At 42.4% G+C, this 21241-nt stretch overlaps 1 protein-coding gene and 1 pseudogene across 1 annotated transcript; one reads left to right on the forward strand and one right to left on the reverse strand.

Annotated features, from left to right (window-relative positions):
* The first annotated feature begins 537 nt into the window (after window positions 1-537).
* On the forward strand, window positions 538-1485 carry LOC144281525 (olfactory receptor 2G3-like). The gene has a single exon (XM_077844362.1). The coding sequence runs from the start codon at window positions 538-540 to the stop codon at window positions 1483-1485; it is 948 nt and encodes a 315-aa protein (XP_077700488.1).
* A 6090-nt stretch (window positions 1486-7575) lies between these two features.
* Window positions 7576-8866, reverse strand: LOC144281526 (olfactory receptor 2A12-like; annotated as a pseudogene).
* Between the last annotated feature and the right edge of the window lie 12375 nt (window positions 8867-21241).

Here is a 21241-nt window from a genome sequence, read left to right on the forward strand (position 1 = left end):
ACATGGTTAAAATTTTATAAAAACTTTTAACATTTCTGGATTCATATATCTTCTTCACATTTCTGGCTTACTCCCTCTAAATATCTGTAATGATCAGAAAATTAAAGCACCGAAGAAAAGGTTTCTGAGTGGTTGTGGGTTTTTTTTTTTTTTGAGAAGAGGGATGGAGAGCTTCAGATCATCATCCCACTCAATGTCCAGGACTAGGGGAGAAGAACCCCAAGCAATGTGCTATGTAATGGTAGCTCCTAAAGACAAGAAAGCAGGTGGCCTTGCTGTGACTAAGAGAACAAAATAAGACTCTGTCAGTCTTAAAAAGATTTAGGTCTGAAAAACAGAAAATTCCATGAAGGTTTCCCTCCCCTCCCGAAATTTAGCCTCGCCCTGGCTCGTCCTCAGTCTCTGACCAGATATTAGTTCCAAGTAGTATCCAAGGAACCACTGACCTTGTTAGCAACTGAACGGTCATGATAGCTGAATGTGTATCTTACATTTGGCCACTAGTAGGTTCATTTCTCTTTCTGCAGCTGAAGGAGAATGCAGAACTTCCCCTGGGACAACCACAGCTCTGTGTCTGAATTCATTCTTCTGGGCTTCTCCAGGGATTCCCAAATTAACGCAATCCTCTTCAATATCTTCCTCTTTCTCTACCTCTCTACACTTGTGGGCAATGGGCTCATTATCACCTTGATCTACTTGGACTCCCGCCTCCACACACCCATGTACTTCTTCCTCAGTGTCCTCTCCATGCTGGACATGAGCTATGTCACCACCACTGTGCCCCAGATGTTGGTGCATCTGATCTGCCAGAAGAAAACTATCTCTTATGTTGGGTGTGTGGCTCAGATGTACATCTTTCTGGTGTTGGGCATCACTGAGGGCTGGCTCTTCTCCGTCATGGCCTATGACAGATATGTAGCCATCTGTTACCCACTCAGGTACAAGGTTATCATGACCCCATGGCTGTGTGGGGCAATGGTGGTCTTTTGTGGATTGTGGGGAATCAGCTGTTCCCTGGTCTACACTGTCTTCACAATGCGCCTGCCCTATTGTGGCCCTAATGAGATCAATCACTTCTTCTGCGAGGTCCCTGCTGTTCTGAAGCTGGCATGTGCAGACACATCCCTCAACGACCAAGTAGATTTCATCCTGGGTTTCATCCTTCTCCTGGTACCTCTTTCCTTCATTCTGGCCTCTTATGTCTGCATCTTTGCCACTATCTTGAAGATCCGCTCGGCCCAAGGCCGACTCAAGACCTTCTCCACCTGTGCCTCCCACATCACTGTGGTCACCATGTTCTGTGGGCCTGCCATGTTTATGTACATGAACCCTGGGGCCAATGCCTCCCCAGAGCGGGACAAGAAACTGGCTCTGTTCTACAATGTTATCTCTGCCTTTCTCAACCCCATCATCTATAGCCTTAGAAACAAAGATGTTAAGAGGGCTTTTCTCAAGTTAACAGGCTGGGGCAGGGCCTCTGAGTAAGGCCCCTGGAGCACAGAAGGCCACAACCAGACCTGAAACCTCAGGTTCCAACCCTCACTCCCTCTTATTACCTACAGGATAGGCAGGGATCATTGACTGATAGGGGAGATGATATGTAAGGTAGGTTCTTGGGTGGGACTTGCTGATGGCTGCAGCAGCTGAGCTACCTTCAAACATCAAGAGACTCAACTATAGACAGAGTGCCAAGTCAAGACTTATGTCTGATTCATTTCTGTTTCCCAGGGCTCAACAAAGGGTCTGGCACAAAAAAAGCATCATTAACATTTGCTAATTAAATGACTGAGTTCATGAGGATTGAGCCTATTAAATCAACTCAAATGGCCAGGACAAGAAGACTGATAGGACCCATATCAGTGACTTTATTTTATCTTGATCAGGAGCACGAACAGATCTAAAGAAATATAGTTTTAAGAGAAAGGAAAAGTGACCTTAGAAATAGAGTTCAGAAAAAAAAAAAGAAATAAGGTTCAGGAATTGGTCATTGTCCATCCAGCACTTCCATGGGCATGTGGGTCTCAGGGTACACGGGAAGGCTCTGCTGTGGCGAAGAGATATTTTGAGGGATCTTTTGGTGTACAGATGAAACATCACCCAAACCATATCACACTTGGTCAGAGCTCATACTTTGCATCAGACCATCACCTTGTAGGATTGTTGTGAGAAGTTAACTAGGTGAATTCTCAAAACAGTGTTTGTTTGTTTGTTTTCTTTTTTTAGATTTTATTTATTTATTCATGAAAGACACAGAGAGAGAGGCAGAGATATAGGCAGAGAAAGAAGCAGGCTTCATGCAGGGAGCCTGATGTGGGACTCGATCCTGGGACTCTAGGGGCCAAAGGCAGACGCTCAACCACTGTGCCACCCAGGTGTCCCTCAAAACAGTGTTTGATGTATTGCACACTTTACATAAACATTACTGTGCTTTTTGGTATGCTCTTCTTCTCTTTCCTAATACCACAATTACCAAGCAAATGATTGAGACCATTTCAGCTTCAAAAGAGGGGTCATTTGGCTCTCTGGAAAAGGAAAGCTAAACTTTATAAATGAAGAGGTTGGCATTTGTTTATACTTCGTTCTGGTGTGAATTTAGTAAGTCTGTATCTGCCACCAAGAAGCTCATGAACTCTGAATTGGCAAAACTACAGAAAAATTATGACATCCTTTCAAGATACCAAATGACGAAGCCCTGATTACAAATATCCAGAACTCCTCAAAGGTACCTTCATTGATATTTCCACATGGTAGAGCTTTTTAAATAAACATTTGTTCAAATCTAAGCTGAGTAATAATGGTGTTACTAGAGTACTTGATTCAAGAGGATACTGACGGAATGGCAGGATACAATGATCAGAGGGTGCTGGCTTCTCTTACCAGTGTCATAACTCTTCACCCATAGCTGTGGCCCCCTAGAGTCCCCAGCAACTTGGATGAGGCACAGAAAGGTTGCTACACAGAATTTCAGGAATTGTACTGACCACACATTGCCTATCATACCAAATTCAAGGAAACTTGGCTGGGAAGAGAGTAAAAACCAAAAAACCCCACCTCACTGAGACCCAAATTAACAGAGAATTTATTTAACAATAAATAATTTTTTTAAGATTTTATTTATTTGAGGGATCCCTGGGTGGCGCAGCGGTTTAATGCCTGCCGTTGGCCCAGGGCGCGATCCTGGAGACCCCGGATTGAATCCCACATCGGGCTCCCGGTGCATGGAGCCTGCTTCTCCCTCTGCCTATGTCTCTGCCTCTCTCTCTCTCTCTCTCTCTCTCTCTGTGTGTGTGTGTGTGTGTGTGAGACTATCATAAATAAATAAATAAATTTTTTTAAAGATTTTATTTATTTGAGAGAGAGAGAGAGAGTGAAAGAGAAAACACAAGCAGGGGGAGCAACAGAGGCAGAGGGAGAAGCAGGATCCTCACTGAGCAGGGAGCCTGAAGGAGCTCAATCCCAGGACCCTGGTACCATGACCCGAGCCAAAGGTGGATGCTTAACTAACTGAGCCACTCAGGTGCCTCTAACAATAATAATTTCTAACCCCATCCCTAAATACATATCTGCCTCCTATGAACTGTGCTGGTTTGTGGGCTGCAAATTCCAACAGGACAGGGGCTGTGACTTCTTTCTGTAGTGCCAAGGATCCAAGAATGACAATAGGCAATCAAATGGCTCCCATCTGCAAACTGTAGGGAAGCAGAGAGGGTGGTAAAGCTGGCTTAAGTAAAACCTTGCTAGCTTCCTTGATTTCTGTTTAACCATCACACCAAGCCATCAAATATTTTTCTTTCTTTCCTTGTCACATCTTTCAGCATCTCCCTTTTCATTGCCACCATCTATGACATGCACTTTCACAAACCATGCCCAGATCTCCCTCAGTAAATGCTCTTCAATCCAACCCCTCATAAGGTCTTCCAAGCCAGTCTTCTGAAAATACTGTGTCACCACCTCTCCTCCACCCCATCCCTCACCCCTCATGCTTAAAAATACAGGTTGCTCATCATTGTAAAGATAAAATCTATTTGAAAGATGAATGGATAAAGAAGATGTGGTCTATGTATACAATGGAATATTACTCAGCCATTAGAAACAACAAATATCCACCATTTGCTTCAACGTGGATGGAACTGGAGGGGATTATGCTGAGTGAAATAAGTCAATCAGAAAAGGACAAACATTATATGGTCTTATTCATTTGGGGAATATTAAAAATACTGAAAGGGAATAAAGGGGAAAGGAGAAAAAGTGAGTAGGAAATATCAGAAAGGGAGACAGAACATGAGAGACTCCTAACTCTGGGAAATGAACAAGGGGTGGTGGAAAGGGAGGTGGATGAGGGGTGGGGGTGACTGGGTGACGGGCACTGAGGGGGGCACTTGACGGGATGAGCACTGGGTGTTATTCTATATGTTGGCAAATTGAACTCCAATTTAAAAAAAAGATAAAATCTATTATTACCCTGAATTACAAACTATAGAAATCTGTCCTAGTAGAGAAACTAATAAAACCTCATCACACATTAGCCACAGGATTCACCTCTCCACTACCCTGGTCCCTGACTGTCTAGCTGTAGAAGTCCACCAAGTGGCCTTCCCGCCTTTTGGAAGGAATTCGAAAGAGCCAGGAAGCCTTCCCCTCCATTATCCAGGCGGCCCGCTTCCCCACAAGGCCAGGAGCAGGGAGCTCTCATCAGTTAGTAAGTTCCCTCCACCAACTGCATAGCTCCCTACCCCTTCCCCAAATGGGAGAAGAACCACCTCAAAAACCCACGGTATCCTTTACTTTCTGCCTGAAGCCCTCTGGAACTGCTGCCTGGAACTTTGTTATCGCAGGTACTAGAGCCCATTGGTGCAGCTGTACCCACCCACCCAAATGTCCTACCTAACCCCACTCTGTTTCATCTCTGATTAAATGCTTAAGGAAAATACTAGCACCCAAATCTGCACCTAAGTACTAGAGATGAAATCTCTATCACTCCAGAAACCCAGAACTCTCTAGTCATTCATTATTCCCAGAATCTGCTCATCCCTCCATTTACCCAAGTCTCCACTTCTCCCTTTCCCCAATTCTCCCTCTTTTTGCTGTCTCAGCCCCATATTCAACCCCTGCCCTTCCCAGTATCCTCAACCTGAAATTCTCCTTGGGGACACTATACTCCCTGCTGCTCTCTAAAGGGAAGGTTTTTTGTTCTCTCTCTCTCTCTCTCTCAGTCTCTCTCTCTCTCTTTCTCTCTCTCTCCCTCGCTCCCAGCCTGTGAGTTCCCAGACATTCTCACCCCAAAGACCTCTTCTTCCATTTCCTTTCTGGTCACCTCAAGCTACACACACACTGGAGTGATGAACTCCAAAACTCCTACAACTGCACCACTCCCCAGTAAGAATCCAAGCATTCTCATTGCACTGAGCATGAAGTAAACACTTTCTGCAGGACTCCCTAGGACTGTCCTTTGCCTATTTCTCAATTTCCTCTCTACCTCTCCTGTGCACTTTACTGTGACCATAGGAGCCTTCCAGCTCTTCAGAAAATGTGAAGTGCTTTCCTGACCTGAGGCCTCTGTGCCTGGTATCCTGTTGCCTGAAATGTCATTTTCCTGGCTCTTTGCATGGGTGACTCCTCTCATCCTCAGACATCAGCTAAACCTTAATTCCTTACCAGGGCCTTAACCTGTTAGCTCTCAGTAAAAGTAGGTTTTCCTCCATTTTTCTCTATTAGAGAAACTCCTTGTTTCCTGAAACAACTGTAACTTCATTTCTCAGTTACTGAACTTAGTTTCCATTTCAAGCTATTGTTCCAGCGGTGGGAGAAATAATATTCATCTTCTTGGGGTTTCCATCCCCCTCTCCCTGACTCCAAGTTCTGGAGAGTTTACAAAGTGCTGGGGTATGCAATGGCAGATGGGAGGGGGATGAGGTGTGGTCTGGTCTCCTGTGTTTGGCACCCATTGAGAGAACCTCATTCCTATGAGGTCCTCAAGGGTCACTGTGGTATTGGGTTTGGCCTTGTAATTTCATGACTGTAAATGTTTCCACATATCTGTCTTGGTTTCTCCAAGGCCTGATACTGGCTGGGCCATTATGGGTGCTCAAGAAATACTGGAACTGAATCAACTCATCCCTGAGGTCTTTGGGACTCCAATGAGGCCATAAAGGAAGCTGGATGCTCATGCTAAATCTAAGGCCCCATGCCAGGATTCTTAGCTTCATATGTCATTTAGATTCCTTAAAAGAATGAGAGTCACTGCTGTGTGTGCTGCTCATTGTGGTTTACAAAGAGCTACGCACATGCAGTGACTTTTATTCTTCCGTTCTCCCCTTACTCATTTTATGGTTCACAAAGGATTCAGAACTTTATTGCATTTGAGCTTCATTTACTCCACCTTCTGCAGCATAGAATCTTAGAGATAAAGAGGTCTTGGAAACCATTACATTTAAAGTGCTCATTTTGTAGATGAGTAAAGTAAGATCCAGAGAAAGAAAGTGAATTGCCCAAAGTCATAAAACAAGTTACAGGTTGGGACTAGAACCCAGGTCACTTAGATTTTGTGTCCTTCCACACACAATGCAGAATATACCACATTAGCTCCATGAACCACATTGTTTCCATGCACCAAGTCAGATCTGTGGGCTGCCTTGGTTCCATATACCATTGGCTTAATTTTCAACATTGGCTAAAGATATTTATTGTTTACATGTACCACTTTTTAAAAAAAGATTTTCTTTATTTATTCATGATAGACACAGAGAGAGAGAGGCAGAGACATAGAGGGAGGAGCAGGCTCCATGCAGGGAGCCCGATGTGGGACCCGATCCTGGCACCCCGGGATCACGACCTGAGCCGAAGGCAGACGCCCAACCACTGAGCCACCCAGGTGTCCCACATGTACCACTTTGATTGCTGCCACCATCTTGGCCCTCTTCTATGTCCATGTGCCATGTCACTTACAATTACCATGTTCCATGTTAGCTACATGTATTCTATTCATCCCAGTGCCATTATGGTGATTATGATTATATTATCATCTCCATTATTGCCCCTTTGACTGTAGAAGAACTATATATATCCACACCCATTGCCATGTGACATGTGTTACTTTTCTGTTGGAAGAAAATACTCCTTGCCCTTTTGCTCTTGGGCTTTACCACATATATGACTCGCTTTGGCCAGTAGGATATCAGCAAAGAGATGTGTGTTGCTTCTGAGCAGAAGCTTTAAGTGTCATCGTGTGTCTTTCTCTCTGTCATAAGACTGAGCTATTCCAGATAAAGCTTCCTTTTTTCAGATTGGATCCAAGAATCCAACAGCAGAAGGCCACAGTGCACCTATAATTGATCTAGAAAATAAGCAATAAATGAACTTTTGCTGTTGTAAGCCACTAAGATTATGGAGTTGTTTATCACTGCACCACATGTAGTAAGTTCATCAAGACATCCGTGTTGACTTCATGTACCACGTTTGCTTCACTGATCAGGTGCCATATTGGTTCCAATGCACAATGTTGTCTGCGTACATTATAAGTGTTGCCCTTTTCCTTAGCATTGGACATTCTACTTCAGGCCTCTCCTATCTCCCAATTCACCAGGCCACCCTACCCCACCCCATCACTTTAAGAAAAGCTGCCTTGAACTGGAGGGTACTATGCTGAGTGAAATAAGTCAATCAGAGAAGGACAAACATTATATGTTCTCATTCATTTGGGGAATATAAAAAATAGTGAAAGGGAATAAAGGGGAAAGGAGAAAAAATGAGTGAGAAATATCAGAAAGGGAGACAAAACATGAAAGACTCCTAACTCTGGGAAATGCACTAGGGGTGATAGAAGGGGAAGTGGGCGGGGGTGGTGGTGGGGATGACTGGGTGACGGGCACTGAGGGGGGCGCTTGATGGGATGAGCACTGGGTGTTGTTCTATATGTTGGCAAATTGAACACCAATAAAAAATAAATTTATAAAAAAAAGAAGAAAAGCTGCCTTGATGTCCTGGTTCCTCAGACTGTAGACCACAGGGTTGAGGAAGGCAGTGAAGACACTACAAAAGAGTGATATCTGATTGTCTCACTCAGGGGAATAGCTGGAGTTGGGCCTCATGTAGATGTACATGGCTGGAAGAGTGTGACCGCAGTTAGGTGGAAAGTGCAGGTGGAGAAAGCCTTGCAGTGGCCCTTCATGGACTTGATCTTGAGAATGGTCTGGCCAGTACGGATGTAGGAGGCCAGAATGAGGGAGAGTGGAGCAACAAGCAAGAAGACACTGACGACCAGATCTATCCTCTCAATGAGGTGGGTATCCATGCAAGCTAATCTTCATACTGAGGGGCCTTCCCAGAAGTAGTAGTTGACTCTCTTGGGCCCACAGTATGGCAGCCTCATGGTGAGGAAAGTATGGATCAGAGAGAAGAAGAAACCACAAGCCCAGGTCCCAGTTGTCAGCTGTGTGCAGAGGTCCCAGCTGAGGATGACAGTATAATGCAGTGGGTGGCAGATGGCCACACATCAGTCATAAGCCATGACTATGAAAAAAATACATTGAGTTAGGGCCAGGGCACCAAACACATACATCTGCAGCTAACAGCCAGCAAAGGAGATGGTCTGAGAGTGAGCGAAGAGATGCATCAACATCTGGGGCATGGTGGTGGTGTCACAGCTCATATCTAGTAGGGAGAAGATGCAGAGGAAGAAGCACATAGGCATGTGGAGCTGCATGTCCAGGAAGATCAAGATGATGATGAGTGCATTGCTGAGGACTGAGCTCAGGTAAAGGAGAAGGAAGGCAATGAAGAGGACTCTGTTGGATGAGGGGTCACTGGAGAAGCCAAGCAGAAGAAATTCAAAAACCCAGCTTTGGTTCTGCTCTGGAGACATCCACATGGTGAGGCCTATGAAACAATCACACTCATTTAGATGACATCCAACATATGCTGCTCCAGCAAGAATGTTGGCCCTGGAAGCAGGGATTTTCATTCTGACCCCGTTACTCATCTACTGTCTTGAACAAGTTACTTAACATCTCTGAGCCTTAGTCTCCTCATCTGTAAAGTGTAGCTAATGATACTCATCTCTCAGGGTTTTTATGAGGGGTAGAGGCGATATATATGAAGCATCTGACATAATGCCTTTAAAGAATAAATAATGGTCAGGTGCTCATATGCAATCACTCCAGTCTTACTCCCCACCCCTTGGCAGACAAACTAGTTGCCCATGTTTAGCGACGATCGTTTTACACCAAACACATCAGCTCCAGCCTTCAAACCTTTTATTTATTTATTTTTTTATTGGAGTTCAATTTGCCAACATTTACCATAACACCCAGTGCTCATCCCAAGTGTCCCCCTCAGTGCCCATCTCCCTGTCACCCCAACCCCCCACCCACCTCCTTTTCCTCTATCCCTTGTTCTTTTTTTTTTTTTTACTCCTTGTTCATTTCCCAGAGTTAGGTGTCTCTCATATTTTGTCACCCTCACTGATATTTTCACTCATTTTCTCTCCTTTCCCTTTATTCCCTCAAATCTTTAGAGGTGGAGTCCTCTTCTGGTTTATTTTTTAAAAGATTTCATTTATTTATTGGTGAGGGGCACAGAGACAGAGAGGAGCAGAGAGAGAAGCAGGCTCCATGCAGGGAGCCCAACGTGGGACTCGATACCGGGTCTCCAGGATTACGCCCTGAGCGGAGGCGGCACTAAACTGATGAGCCACCAGGGCTGCCCAATTATGGACATTTTAAAACAGAACAACAATGCCATTATCCCACCTAAAAAATTTAAATGATTCCTGGTTACCATCTAGTACTGAGTCCTTACTAAACTTGCCTAAATAAATAAAACATGCTGCTTTTTAAAATCAAGATCTAAAGTCTACATGTTTTGGGGTTATTTCTTTTAATTTTTTTTTTAATTTAGATCTAGATAGTTCCTCCTTCCGTCTCTCACTCACCCTCATTCCCCCAATTAAATAAATTTGTCATTTGTCCCGAATTTTTGCATGCTGGTTTTGTTTACTTGTATTTTCATTTAATTCATTTCTCTAGCCTTGTATTTCTTTTTACAAAATTTCTTTTTATTGAAGTTCAAATTGCCAACATATAGCATAACACCCAGTGCTCATCCCATCAAGTGCCCGCCTCAGTGCCTCTTCTGCTTTAGAGACCATTTATCCAGAAATGCCTCTCCTCTGCAAATCTTTCTTCTCTGCTGGCTGTCAATGTGAGGCTTTGCCAATAGAGGGCGCTACAGCGACATAATGGTGTGCTAACCCCAGGAAGGTACTTAGGCTGAGGCTTCAGTCCTTCCTTGGTCAATTAGCTTGAGAGCCAGTGGGCTGGTGTAGGGAAGGGCCAGGAGCACTCAGCTCAACTGACCTCAATGACCAACTATAGTCACACACTCAGGCCACACTCTCCCCACCCTTCAGTGTAAATCTTGGCCTGTGCCCACCAGCATCTGACAGTGTATTCCTGTGGTACCCATATCCTCTTTGAAAAGGTCTGAATTTGGAGTAACTGGGAGGCTCAGCCAGTCAAGCGGCTGCCTTCCACTCAGGTCTGATCCCAGAGTCCTGAGACGGAGCCTCACATGGGCCTTCTTGCTCAGTGGGGAGCCTGCTTCTCCCTCTCCCTCTGCTGCTACCCCTGCTCGTATGCTCTCACTCGCTTTCTCTAGCTCTCATAAATTAATTAATTAATTAACAAATAAATATATTTTTATTTTTTGTATATATATATTTAATTTTTAATGGAGTTTAATTTGTCAACATATAGCATATCACCCAGTGCTCATCCTGTCAAGTGACCCCTCAGTGCCCGTCACCCAGTCACCACCACCTCCCCTTCCACTACCCCTTGTTCATTTCCCAGAGTTAGGAATCTCTCATGCTCAGTCACCCTCACTGATATTTCCCACTCATTTTCTCTCCTTTCCCCTTTATTCCCTTTCACTATTTTTTATATTCCCCGAATGAATGAGACCATATAATGTTTGTCCTTCTCCATTGACTTACTTCATGCAGCATAATACCCTCCAGTTCCATCCACGTCGAAGCAAATGGTGAGTATTCATCGTTCTGATAGCTGAGTAATATTCCATGGTATACATAGACCACATCTACTTTATCCATTCATCTTTTGATGGACACCGAGGCTCCTTCCACAGTTTGGTTATTGTGGACATTGCTGCTATGAACATCGGGGTGCAGGTATCCTGGCGTTTCACTGTATCTGTATTTTTGGGGTAAATTCCCAGCAGTGCAATTGCTAGGTCGTAGGGCAGATCTGGTTTTAACTCTTTAAGGAACCTCCACACACTTTTCCAGAGTGGCTGCACCAGTTCACATTCCCACCAACAGTGCAGGAGGTTTCCCCTTTCTCCACATCCTCTCCAACATTTGTTGTTTCCTGCCTTGTTAATTTTCCCCATTCTCACTGGTGTGAGGTGGGATCTCATTGTGGTTTTGATTTGTATTTCCCTGATGGCAAGTGATGCAGAGCATTTTCTCATGTGCATGTTGGCCATGTCTATGTCTTCCTCTGTGAGATTTCTCTTCATGTCTTTTGCCCATTTCTTGATTGGATTGTTTGTTTCTTTGCTGTTGAGCTTAATAAGTTCTTTATAGATCTTGGAAACTAGCCCTTTATCTGATATGTCATTTGCAAATATCTTCTCCCATTCTGTAGGTTGACTTTTAGTTTTGTTGACTGTATCCTTTGCTGTGCAAAAGCTTCTTATCTTGATGAAGTCCCAATAGCTCATTTTTGCTTTTGTTTCTCTTGCCTTCATGGATGTATCTTTCAAGAAGTTACTGAGGTCAAGTTCAAAAAGGGTGTTGCCTGTGTTCTCCTCTAGGATTTTGATGGAATCTTGTCTCACATTTAGATCTTTCATCCATTTTGAGGTTATCTTTGTGTATGGTGAAAGAGAGTGGTCTAGTTTCATTCCTCTGCATGTGGATGTCCAATTTTCCCAGCACCATTTTTTTCAGTGGATAGTCTTTCCTCCTTTGTCGAATATTAGTTGACCATAGAGGTGAGGGCCCATTTCTGGATTCTGTATTCTGTTCCATTGATCTATGTGTCTGTTTTGTGCCAGTACAACACTGTCTTGATAACCACAGCTTTGTAGTACAACCTGAAATCTGACATTGTGATGCCCCCAGCTATGGTTTTCTTTTTCTATAGTTCCCTGGCTATTCGGGGTCTCTTCCGATTCCACACAAATCTTAAGATGATTTGTTCCAATTCTTTGAACAAAGTCCATGGTATTTTTATAGGAATTGCATCAAATGTGTAAATTGCCCTGGGTAACATTGATATTTTCATAATATTAATTCTTCCAATCCATGAGCATGGAATATTTTTACATCTCTTTGTGTCTTCCTCAATTTCTTTCAGAAGTGTTCTATAATTTTTAGGGTATAGTTCCTTTACCTCTTTGGTTAGGTTTATTCCTAGGTATCTTATGCTTTTGGGTGCAATTGTAAATGGAATTGACTCCTTAATTTCTCTTTCTTCAGTCTCGTTGGTGTATAGAGTTAGTGAGTTCTAGCAATCTTGGGGTGGAGTCTTTTGGGTTTTCTATGTACAGTATCATGTCATCTGCAAAGAGGGAGAGTTTGACTTCTTCTTTGCCAATTTGAATGCCTTTTATTTCTTTTTTTTGCCTAATTGCTGAGACTAGGACTTCTAGTACTATGTTGAAAAACAGTGGTGAGAGTGGACATCCCCATCGTGTTCCTGATCTTAGGGGAAAGGCTCCCAGTGTTTCCCTTTTGAGAGTGATATTTGCTGTGGGCTTCTCTTAGATGGCTTTTAAGATTCTGAGGAATGTTCCCTCTATCCCAACACTATGAAGGGTTTTGATCAGGAATAGATGCTGTACTTTGTCAAATGCTTTCTCTGCATCTATTGAGAGGATAATATGGTTCTGGTTTTTTTCTCTTGTTGATGTGATCTATCACGTTGATTGCTTTATGAGTGTTGAACCAGCCTTGCATCCCAGGGATAAATCCCAGTTAGTCATGGTGAATAATCTTCTTAATGTGTTGTTGGGTCCTATTGGCTAGCATCTTAATGAGAATTTTTGCATCTTTGTTCATCAGGGATATTGGTCTATAATTCTCCTTTTTGGTGGGGTCTTTGTCTGGTTTTGGAAATAAGGTGATGCTGGCCTCATAGAATGAGTTTGGAAGTACTCCATCCCTTTCTATCTTTCGGAACAGCTTTAGTAGAATAGGTATTGTTTCTTCTTTAAATGTTTGATAGAATTCCCCTGGGAAGCCATCTGGCCCTGGACTTTTGTGTCTTGGAAGGTTTTGGATGACTGCTTCAATTTCCTCCCTGGTTATTGGCCTGTTCAGGTTTTCTATTTCTTCCTGTTCCAGCTTTGGTAGTTTGCGGTTTTCCAGAAATGCGTCAATTTCTCCTAGATTGCCTAACTTATTGGCATATAGCTGCTCATGATATGTTTTTAAAATCATTTGTATTACCTTGGTATTGGTGGTGATCTCTCCTTTTTTCATGATTTTATTAATTTGAGTCTTTTCTCTCTTCTTTTTAATAAGGCTGGCTAATGGTTTATCTATCTTATTAATTCTTTCAAAGAACCAACTCCTGGTTTTTTTGATCTGTTCCACAGCCCTCCTGGTCTCTATTTCATTGAGTTCTGCTTGAATCTTTATTAACTCTCCTCTTTGCTGGGTGTAGGTTTTATCTGCTGTTTGTTCTCCAGTTCCTTTAGGTGCAAGGTTAGCTTGTGTGTGTGAGCTTTCTCCAATTTTTTGATGGATGCTTGTATTGCGATGTATTTCCCTCTCAGGACTGCTTTCGCTGTATCCCAAAGATTTTGAACGATTGTATCTTCATTCTCATTAGTTTCCATGAATCTTTTTAATTCTTCCTCAATTTCCTGGTTGACCCTTTCATCTTTTAGCAGGATGAACTTTAATCTACACATGTTTGAATTTCTTTCAAATGTCTTCTTGTGATTGAGTTCAAGTTTCAATGCATTATGGTCTGAAAATAGGCAGGGGACAATTCCAATCTTTTGGTATCAGTTAAGACCTGACTTGTGTCCCAGTATGTGGTCTATTCTGGAGAAAGTTCCATGTGCACTTGAGAAGAGTGTGTATTCATTTGCATCTGGATGTAAAGTTCTGTAAATATGTGTGAAATCCGTCTGGTCCAGTGTATCATTTAAAGCTCTTGTTTCGGGCAGTCTGGATGGCTCAGTGACTTAGCGCTGTCTTCAGCCCAGGGCATGATCCTCCTTGCATGGAGCCTGCTTCTCCCTCTGCCTGTGTCTATGTCTCTCTCTCCTTTCTGTGTTTCTCATGAATAAATAAATGAAATCTTTTTTAAAAAGAATATTTAAAATAAATAAATAAATAATCTCGTTTCTTTGGAGATATTGTACTTACAAGATCTGTCAATTACAGAAAGCACTGTGTTGAAGTCTCCCAGTATTAGTGTATTATTATCTAAGTATGTCTTAACTTTGGTTATTAATTGATTGATATACTTGGCAGCTCCCACATTTGGGGCATAAATATTGATGATTGTTAGGTCCTCTTGTTCAATAGATCCTTTAAGTATGATATAGTTTCCTCTTCATCTCTTACTACAGTCGTTGGGATAAATTTAATTTATCTGATATGAGTATGGCTACCCCTGCTTTCTTTTGAGGACCATTTGTATGGAAAATGGTTCTCCAACCCTTTATTTTCAGGCTGTAGGTGTCCTTATGTCTAAAATGAGTCTCTTGTAGACAGCAAATAGATGGGTCTTGCTTTTTTATCCAGTCTGAAACCCTGCTTTTTTTGATGGGATCATTAAGCCCATTCATGTTCAGAGTTACTATTGAAAGATATGAATTTAGTGTCATCATAATACCTATTCGGTCCCTGTTTTGTGGATTATTTCTTTGGGCATCCTTTTTCTTTTACAGGGTCCCCCTTAACATTTCTTGCAGAGCCGGTTTGGTGGTCACATATTCTTTCAGTTTCTGCCTATCTTGGAAGCTCTTTATCTCTCCTTATATTCCGAATTCTAAATTCTGCAGTCATGAAGAAGCTAGTAGCTTTATTTTTTTATTTTATTTTTATTGGAGTTCAATTTGCCAACATATAGCATAACACCCAGTGCTCATCCCATCAAGTGCCCCCCTCAGTGCCCATTACCCAGTCACCCCCACCCCCCGCCCACCTCCCTTTCCACCACTGCTTGTTCATTTCCCAGAGTTAGGAGTCTCTCATGTTCTGTCTTCTTTTCTGATATTTCCCACTCATTTTTCTCCTTTCCCCTTTATTTCCTTTCACTACCTTTTATATTCCCCAAATGAATGAGACCATACTATTTTTGTCATTCTCTGATTGACTTATTTCACTCAGCATAATACCCTCCAAAGGAGCTGGAGAAAAAACAGCAAATAGATCCTACATCCAGCAGAAGAAGAGAGTTAATAAAGATTCGAGCAGAACTCAATGAAATAGAGACCAGAAGAACTGTGGAACAGATTAACAAAACAGAAGTTGGTTCTTTGAAAGAATTAATAAGATAGATAAACCATTAGCCAGCCTTATTAAAAAGAAGAGAGAAAAGACTCAAGTTAATAAAATAATGAATGAGAAAGGAGAGATCACTACCATTCCAAGGAAATACAAATGATTTTAAAAACATATTATGAGCACTAGTAGCTTTATAATTGTGCTTCTGAATTGGCTTTCTGACATCGAATTGTAATCCAAATTCTGTAACTCTGTGGGAGAGAGTACTGTTTCTGGTTCTTTCTTTTGTGGTGAGTTCTTCTTTCTAGTCATTTTGCTCAGTACAGAGTGGTTAAAAATGAGTTGTACTTGTTAGAAGCACAAACTCTTCTCTCTGTAGCATTCCAGCTGTTCTCTCTTTAAATCTCAGGTCAAATTCATAGGTTTTCAGGATGATTTGAAAGTTATCTAAGTAAGTTGGGGGGTACAGGTGACTTGGGGACCTACTCCTCTGCCATCTTGCCCCGCCCCTCAATAAAATATTTTAAAAGGAAAAAAGAAAGAAACAAAAAGTCGGAATTCAGTCTTTTTTTTTTTTTTGGCCGAGGTGAGGGGGGTGCCAAGAGCAGATGGAGGGAGGGAGATAGGTCCTAAATCCTCAATCTCTTCAGTGTGTACTCATCTTCAGCCATGAGGTAGTAGCTGTTTCTTTTTTTTACTTGCTACTTCTGGATCTCTTTCATCTGTTTTAGTAGTTACCCACCTTTTACTAGTTAAAGATTCTTTATATTAAAATTTATCCATTCACATTACTGCTGTGTTGTGTCTCCTGACAGCACCCTGACAGGAATAGATGCTAACTCTATGGCAAGTGAGTCTGATAAGGAATAGAATGTTACATAGTTACAAGCTATCTATTGATAAAGTATTATTAACTACAAAAGTAAAAAGGAATAGCTATCAGTGGAGAAACTGGACAATACCTTAGCTGAGTGATTACAGTTAACATCACCAATAGCAGATAGACATAAGGCATCCTCCTATCTGAAATCCTAACAATAATATCATATTTTATTTCAGCCCAAAATGCAAAGACTGAATCTAATCATGAAGAAACATCAAAGAAATATCCCCTAAATTGAGGGATATTCTATAAAAATAACTACCTTTTTAATCTTCAAAAATATCTTTATCATGAAAGACAAAGTCTGAGAATCGGGGTACTTGAGCGGCTCAGTCAAGCTCCTGACTCTTAACTTTGGCTCAGGTCATGATCTCAGGGCCATGGGATCAAGCCCCGAGTCCAGTTCAGTGCTAAGCATGGAGTCTGCTTAAGATTCTCTCTCTCCCTCTCCCTCTGCTCTCCCCTCACTCATCCCCCCACCCAGCACATGCATTATCTCTCTTAAAAAAAGAAAGAGAAAGAAGGAAAAAAAGAAAGAAAAAAAAGAAGAAATGAAGGAAGGAAGGAAGGAAGGAAGGAAGGAAGGAAGGAAGGAAGGAAGGAAAGGAAGGGCTGAGAATCTATAATAGATGGAAGGATACTGAAAAACAAAATATAACAACTAATGCAATATGTAATCCTGAAAGGGAGGAATGGCATAAATAACATTACTGTGTCAAATGATAAAATTGGAATATGAATTAGATTAGATAAATGTGTCAATGTTAAATTTCCTGAATTTGACAGCTACTATATAAGAGAACATTCTTTTATTCTCTGGAACTATTCACTGAAGTATTAAGGGGTAAAGGAATGTGATAATGTGCAAATTACTCTCAAATCATTCTGGAAATTATAACAAAAGCATGATAAATTATTTAAAAATTAATAAGTCTGGGTATGGGACAGATGGGATTCTTTGTAGTATTCCTTCAGCCTTTCTAGAAACTTGGAAGTTATTTCAAAAGGGGTTTTTAAAAATTAAAAAAAAAATTAAATGTGAAATTATTTCTTCAGACCAACAAAAAGTAAGATTACATGAAGGGAGTTCTTCAGGCAGAAAAAAAGTGATAGAAACATGAAAATGCAAAAATGAAGGACAAGTCCCTCAAAAAAAAAAGAGTAAATATGTGGGTAAATGTAAACTTAAAATGAATGTAAAGGGGTTCCTGGGTGGCTCAGTTGGTTAAGCGTCTGCCTTCTGCTCAAGTCATGATCTCGGGATCCTGGGATCTAGCCCTGCATTGTGCCCTGTATCCAACTCCCTGCTCAGCGGGGAGTCTGCTTCTTCCTTTCCCTCTGCTGCTCCCCTGGCTTGTGCTCTCTCTCCCTCTCTCTCTGTCAAATAAAATCTTTAATACATAAATAAATAATAATAATGGATGTAAAATGAATAATAAAGTCTTCTGAAATTAAAAAAAATTAAAGACAAAGATCATAACAACAATAACATAAGAAATGGAGGGCGAAGGGATGCCTGGGTGGCTCAGTGGTTGAGTGTCTGCCTTTGGCTCAGGCTCATGATCCTGGGGTCCTGGTATCGAGTCCCACATCTGGCTCCTCACAGGGAGCCTGCTTCTCCCTCTGACTGTGTCTCTGCCTCTGTGTGTGTGTGTGTGTGTGTGTATGTCTCTTATAAATAAATAAATAAATAAAATCTTTAAAAAAAGAAATGGAGGGCATAAATAAAGGCAGAGTTTTTTTCTAAATATTTAGTGCAACTGGAAAAGTGGTAAAACTAATTCTTTACTTTAGACTTTGATAAGCCAAGATTTCTGTTGTAATTACTAAGGATACCATTAAAAGATAATTAATGCTTTGCTAACAACCTAAAGCAGTAGAAAATGAACAAATAAAAAATGTTTACTAATTCAAAATAATGCTCTTTTGAGAGAGGGAAAAGTCAAGCAGAAAACGGGCAAGCCAAATAGAAAATAAGTAAAATTCTCTTTCACTATATTTTTATAAATTTATTTTTTATTGGTGTTCAATTTGCCAACATATAGAATAACACCCAGTGCTCATCCCGTCAAGTGCCCCCCTCAGTGCCCGTCACCCAGTCACCCCCACCCCCCACCCACCTCCCCTTCCACCACCCCTAGTTTGTTTCCCAGAGTTAGGAGTCTTTCATGTTCTTTCTCCCTTTCTGATATTTCCCACTCATTTTTTCTCCTTTCGCCTTTATTCCCTTTCACTATTTTTTATATTCCCCAAATGAATGAGACCATATGTTTGAGGAGAAAACACATGGTCTGACGGGCACAGAGCCCTTCCAGAAAGATCTGCCTCCGGCCTACTTCTTCAGCCTCAGGACCCAACCCTCTCCCCACCCCATCTCCTTCCATCAAGCCTCATCTCCATACAGGTGTGCCCAAGTATCCCCCTGTATGTGTCTACCTCTGTCGCTCCTTCTCGCCTTGGCTGAGGTCTTCAGCATGGAGGACACCACCGGTTGCACCCCTGCCACCTACACAACTCTTTGTTGTATGTCCAGCTCCTATTCCTACATTAAGACTCAGTTCAGATGTCGTCCCACCAGAAAGCCTCTCCTGACCTGCACCACCATCTCCCACTCCAAATCTCAATTAGATGCTGCCTCTCTTTCTCCCAGGCCCCCTGTGCTTACCAGCAAGTTATGATCTGAGCCATTCTAGAGGGTTCTGATATGCAATTTGAGATCTAGTATCTTGGAAAATCTTTCTCCCTCTCCTCTTAACAATTCCCACTAATTAGGTTGAAACACCTGTAACAAAGTATGGATATGTGGATGAATTTACAACCTCCCTTTCAATAATAACCTCCCTTTCAACAGCTCATTGAGGTAAGTACGATGACCTCCATTTAAAGAGGGAAAAATAAAGGCACAGAGAGAGAAGTGGTTCAATCCAAATAACTTGGTTTGTGTGGTGGACTTGGGGTTTGAGTGGAGGCAATATGGCTTCAGAGCTAATTCTTGATTATTTACTTTACTCACTTCCAGCAAACAGGCTGTAAGTGGGAAGGGTGAAGAAAGCAAACTTCCTCATCTATCCATCAATCTGACCTTGAGATTTGGCAAGAGCTACCATGGCCTATGAGGTTTAGCCAGCCACCTGGCAAGACCGGATCAGAATCCTTCCAAGGCAAAGGACTAAAGATTGGCAGCCACAAGCTTATAATAAAGCTCTCTCCCATCATATGGGTATGAGGAGCCATGAGATTGCATTAGAAGCAGAGGGAATCCATGGAAGAGGACTTGGGAAAGTATTGCCATTCTGGAACTTAGTAAATCTTTGTAAAAGCCTCTCTGATGCACACTTGAATCTTTGTAAAAGCTTTGTAAAAGCCTCTCAGAGTCACAATTGATTTCCATGGGGTGGGGGACGTTGTTTAGTTTTTAAAAAATCTTCTAAGATTGTCAACCCAGTAGTCTTCATCTTCATAGGCAATACCCAAGCCTCATGAGAGCATGGAGGTGGATGCTAGTCATCATGGCAAGCCCTGTCATCTTTGAAGGTTTCTCCTAAGATAAATATCTTTGTCCTTTCACAGATATGTCTCTCAGCTAGACTTGGAGATCTTTGAGCTCAGGAAATTATATTACTCATTTCTCTGTTTCTAGCCCTTACAACACGTCTTGACACAGGAAAGCTATGATGAATGACAGAAAGAAAGAAGGAGGTCTAGGAAGAAGGAAGGAAGAAGAGCGGATTGAGATGTGAAGTGGTGAAGAACGAGCACCTGGAAATAAGGGAATGGGGCCAAGAGGACATTGGTGGGAGGTACAGAGAAGACCCAAGGACTGTGGGATCAGGCTACTTCTGACCTCCAGCCCCTGCAATATGCCCAGATCCCACCCAGAGCTCCAAGCCCAGTGACCATCTCACCCCTCAGATATCCACAGAAACAAGTCACAAAGAGACAGTCACTTGATCTTAAGGAAGAGATACTGAACGGAAACTTCCCTGGGTAGCTGAGTCAGTGTACCAGGATTCCAGGCAACCCAGTCTCCAGAAAAGCATGAGGTTTTTGAGCAGGTGGAGGCTGACCTCCCTGCCTTCTCTCCATTGTGCAACTGTCTGCACCTGACCAGGCCAGTTCTAGTTCCTCAAGGCCTTCCCTGCCTGGTCCTGGGGGCACCGACAAAGGGAAATGTGGCCATCCCAGGCTTCCCTCAGTGGACCAACCTGCTGAGGCTTTATGGACCTGCCTCCTCACCAGACTTTCCTAGGAGAGCTGAAGAAGGGTCATCCCTCTGTGTCTTGCTGCCAACATGCCTGTCCCTGGTGACAATGACAAGATGGTATTCCCTGAGTGTTGTTAACAAGAACCCTTTGAGGAAGAGGCCTTTGGGGACAGAGCAGCAGCAAAGCTCAGGTGGTTGGGATCGGGGGAGGATGGTGACCTGCCTATTTCCTTTTCCAGGCTTCTGGGGGATATGATCAGCCCAGGGGAGAAGGGTTTGGACCTGGTCACCTTGAAGAAATGTTGAGAACTTCATGAAGGTTTCATTTTGATTCCCCTCTTACATCCTAAACCTCTGTTCCCCCAACTTGTCAATTAGACTATGTTTGAGTCACACCGCTATTGCTTACTGAACCACTTGCGGCAAATCACAATTCTCCCCCCATTCCTCACCAGCCCAATATCTTAGACAAGTTACTCAGCCTCTCTGATAAGTAAGAGTTGACCATGAAGCACCTATCCTTTTTTTTTTTTAATTTATTTTTTATTGGTGTTCAATTTACTAACATACAGAATAACCCCCAGTGCCCGTCACCCATTCACTCCCACCCCCCGCCCTCCTCCCCTTCCACCACCCCTAGGTCGTTTCCCAGAGTTAGCAGTCTTTA

This window comes from Canis aureus, chromosome 13 (genome assembly GCF_053574225.1).
Source record: "Canis aureus isolate CA01 chromosome 13, VMU_Caureus_v.1.0, whole genome shotgun sequence".
Classification (NCBI taxonomy): Eukaryota; Metazoa; Chordata; class Mammalia; order Carnivora; family Canidae; genus Canis; species Canis aureus.

Bases quoted from the DNA above. Each gene is read 5' to 3' on its own strand.
- LOC144281525 (XM_077844362.1), top strand. From the start codon at position 538: ATGCAGAACTTCCCCTGGGACAACCACAGCTCTGTGTCTGAATTCATT.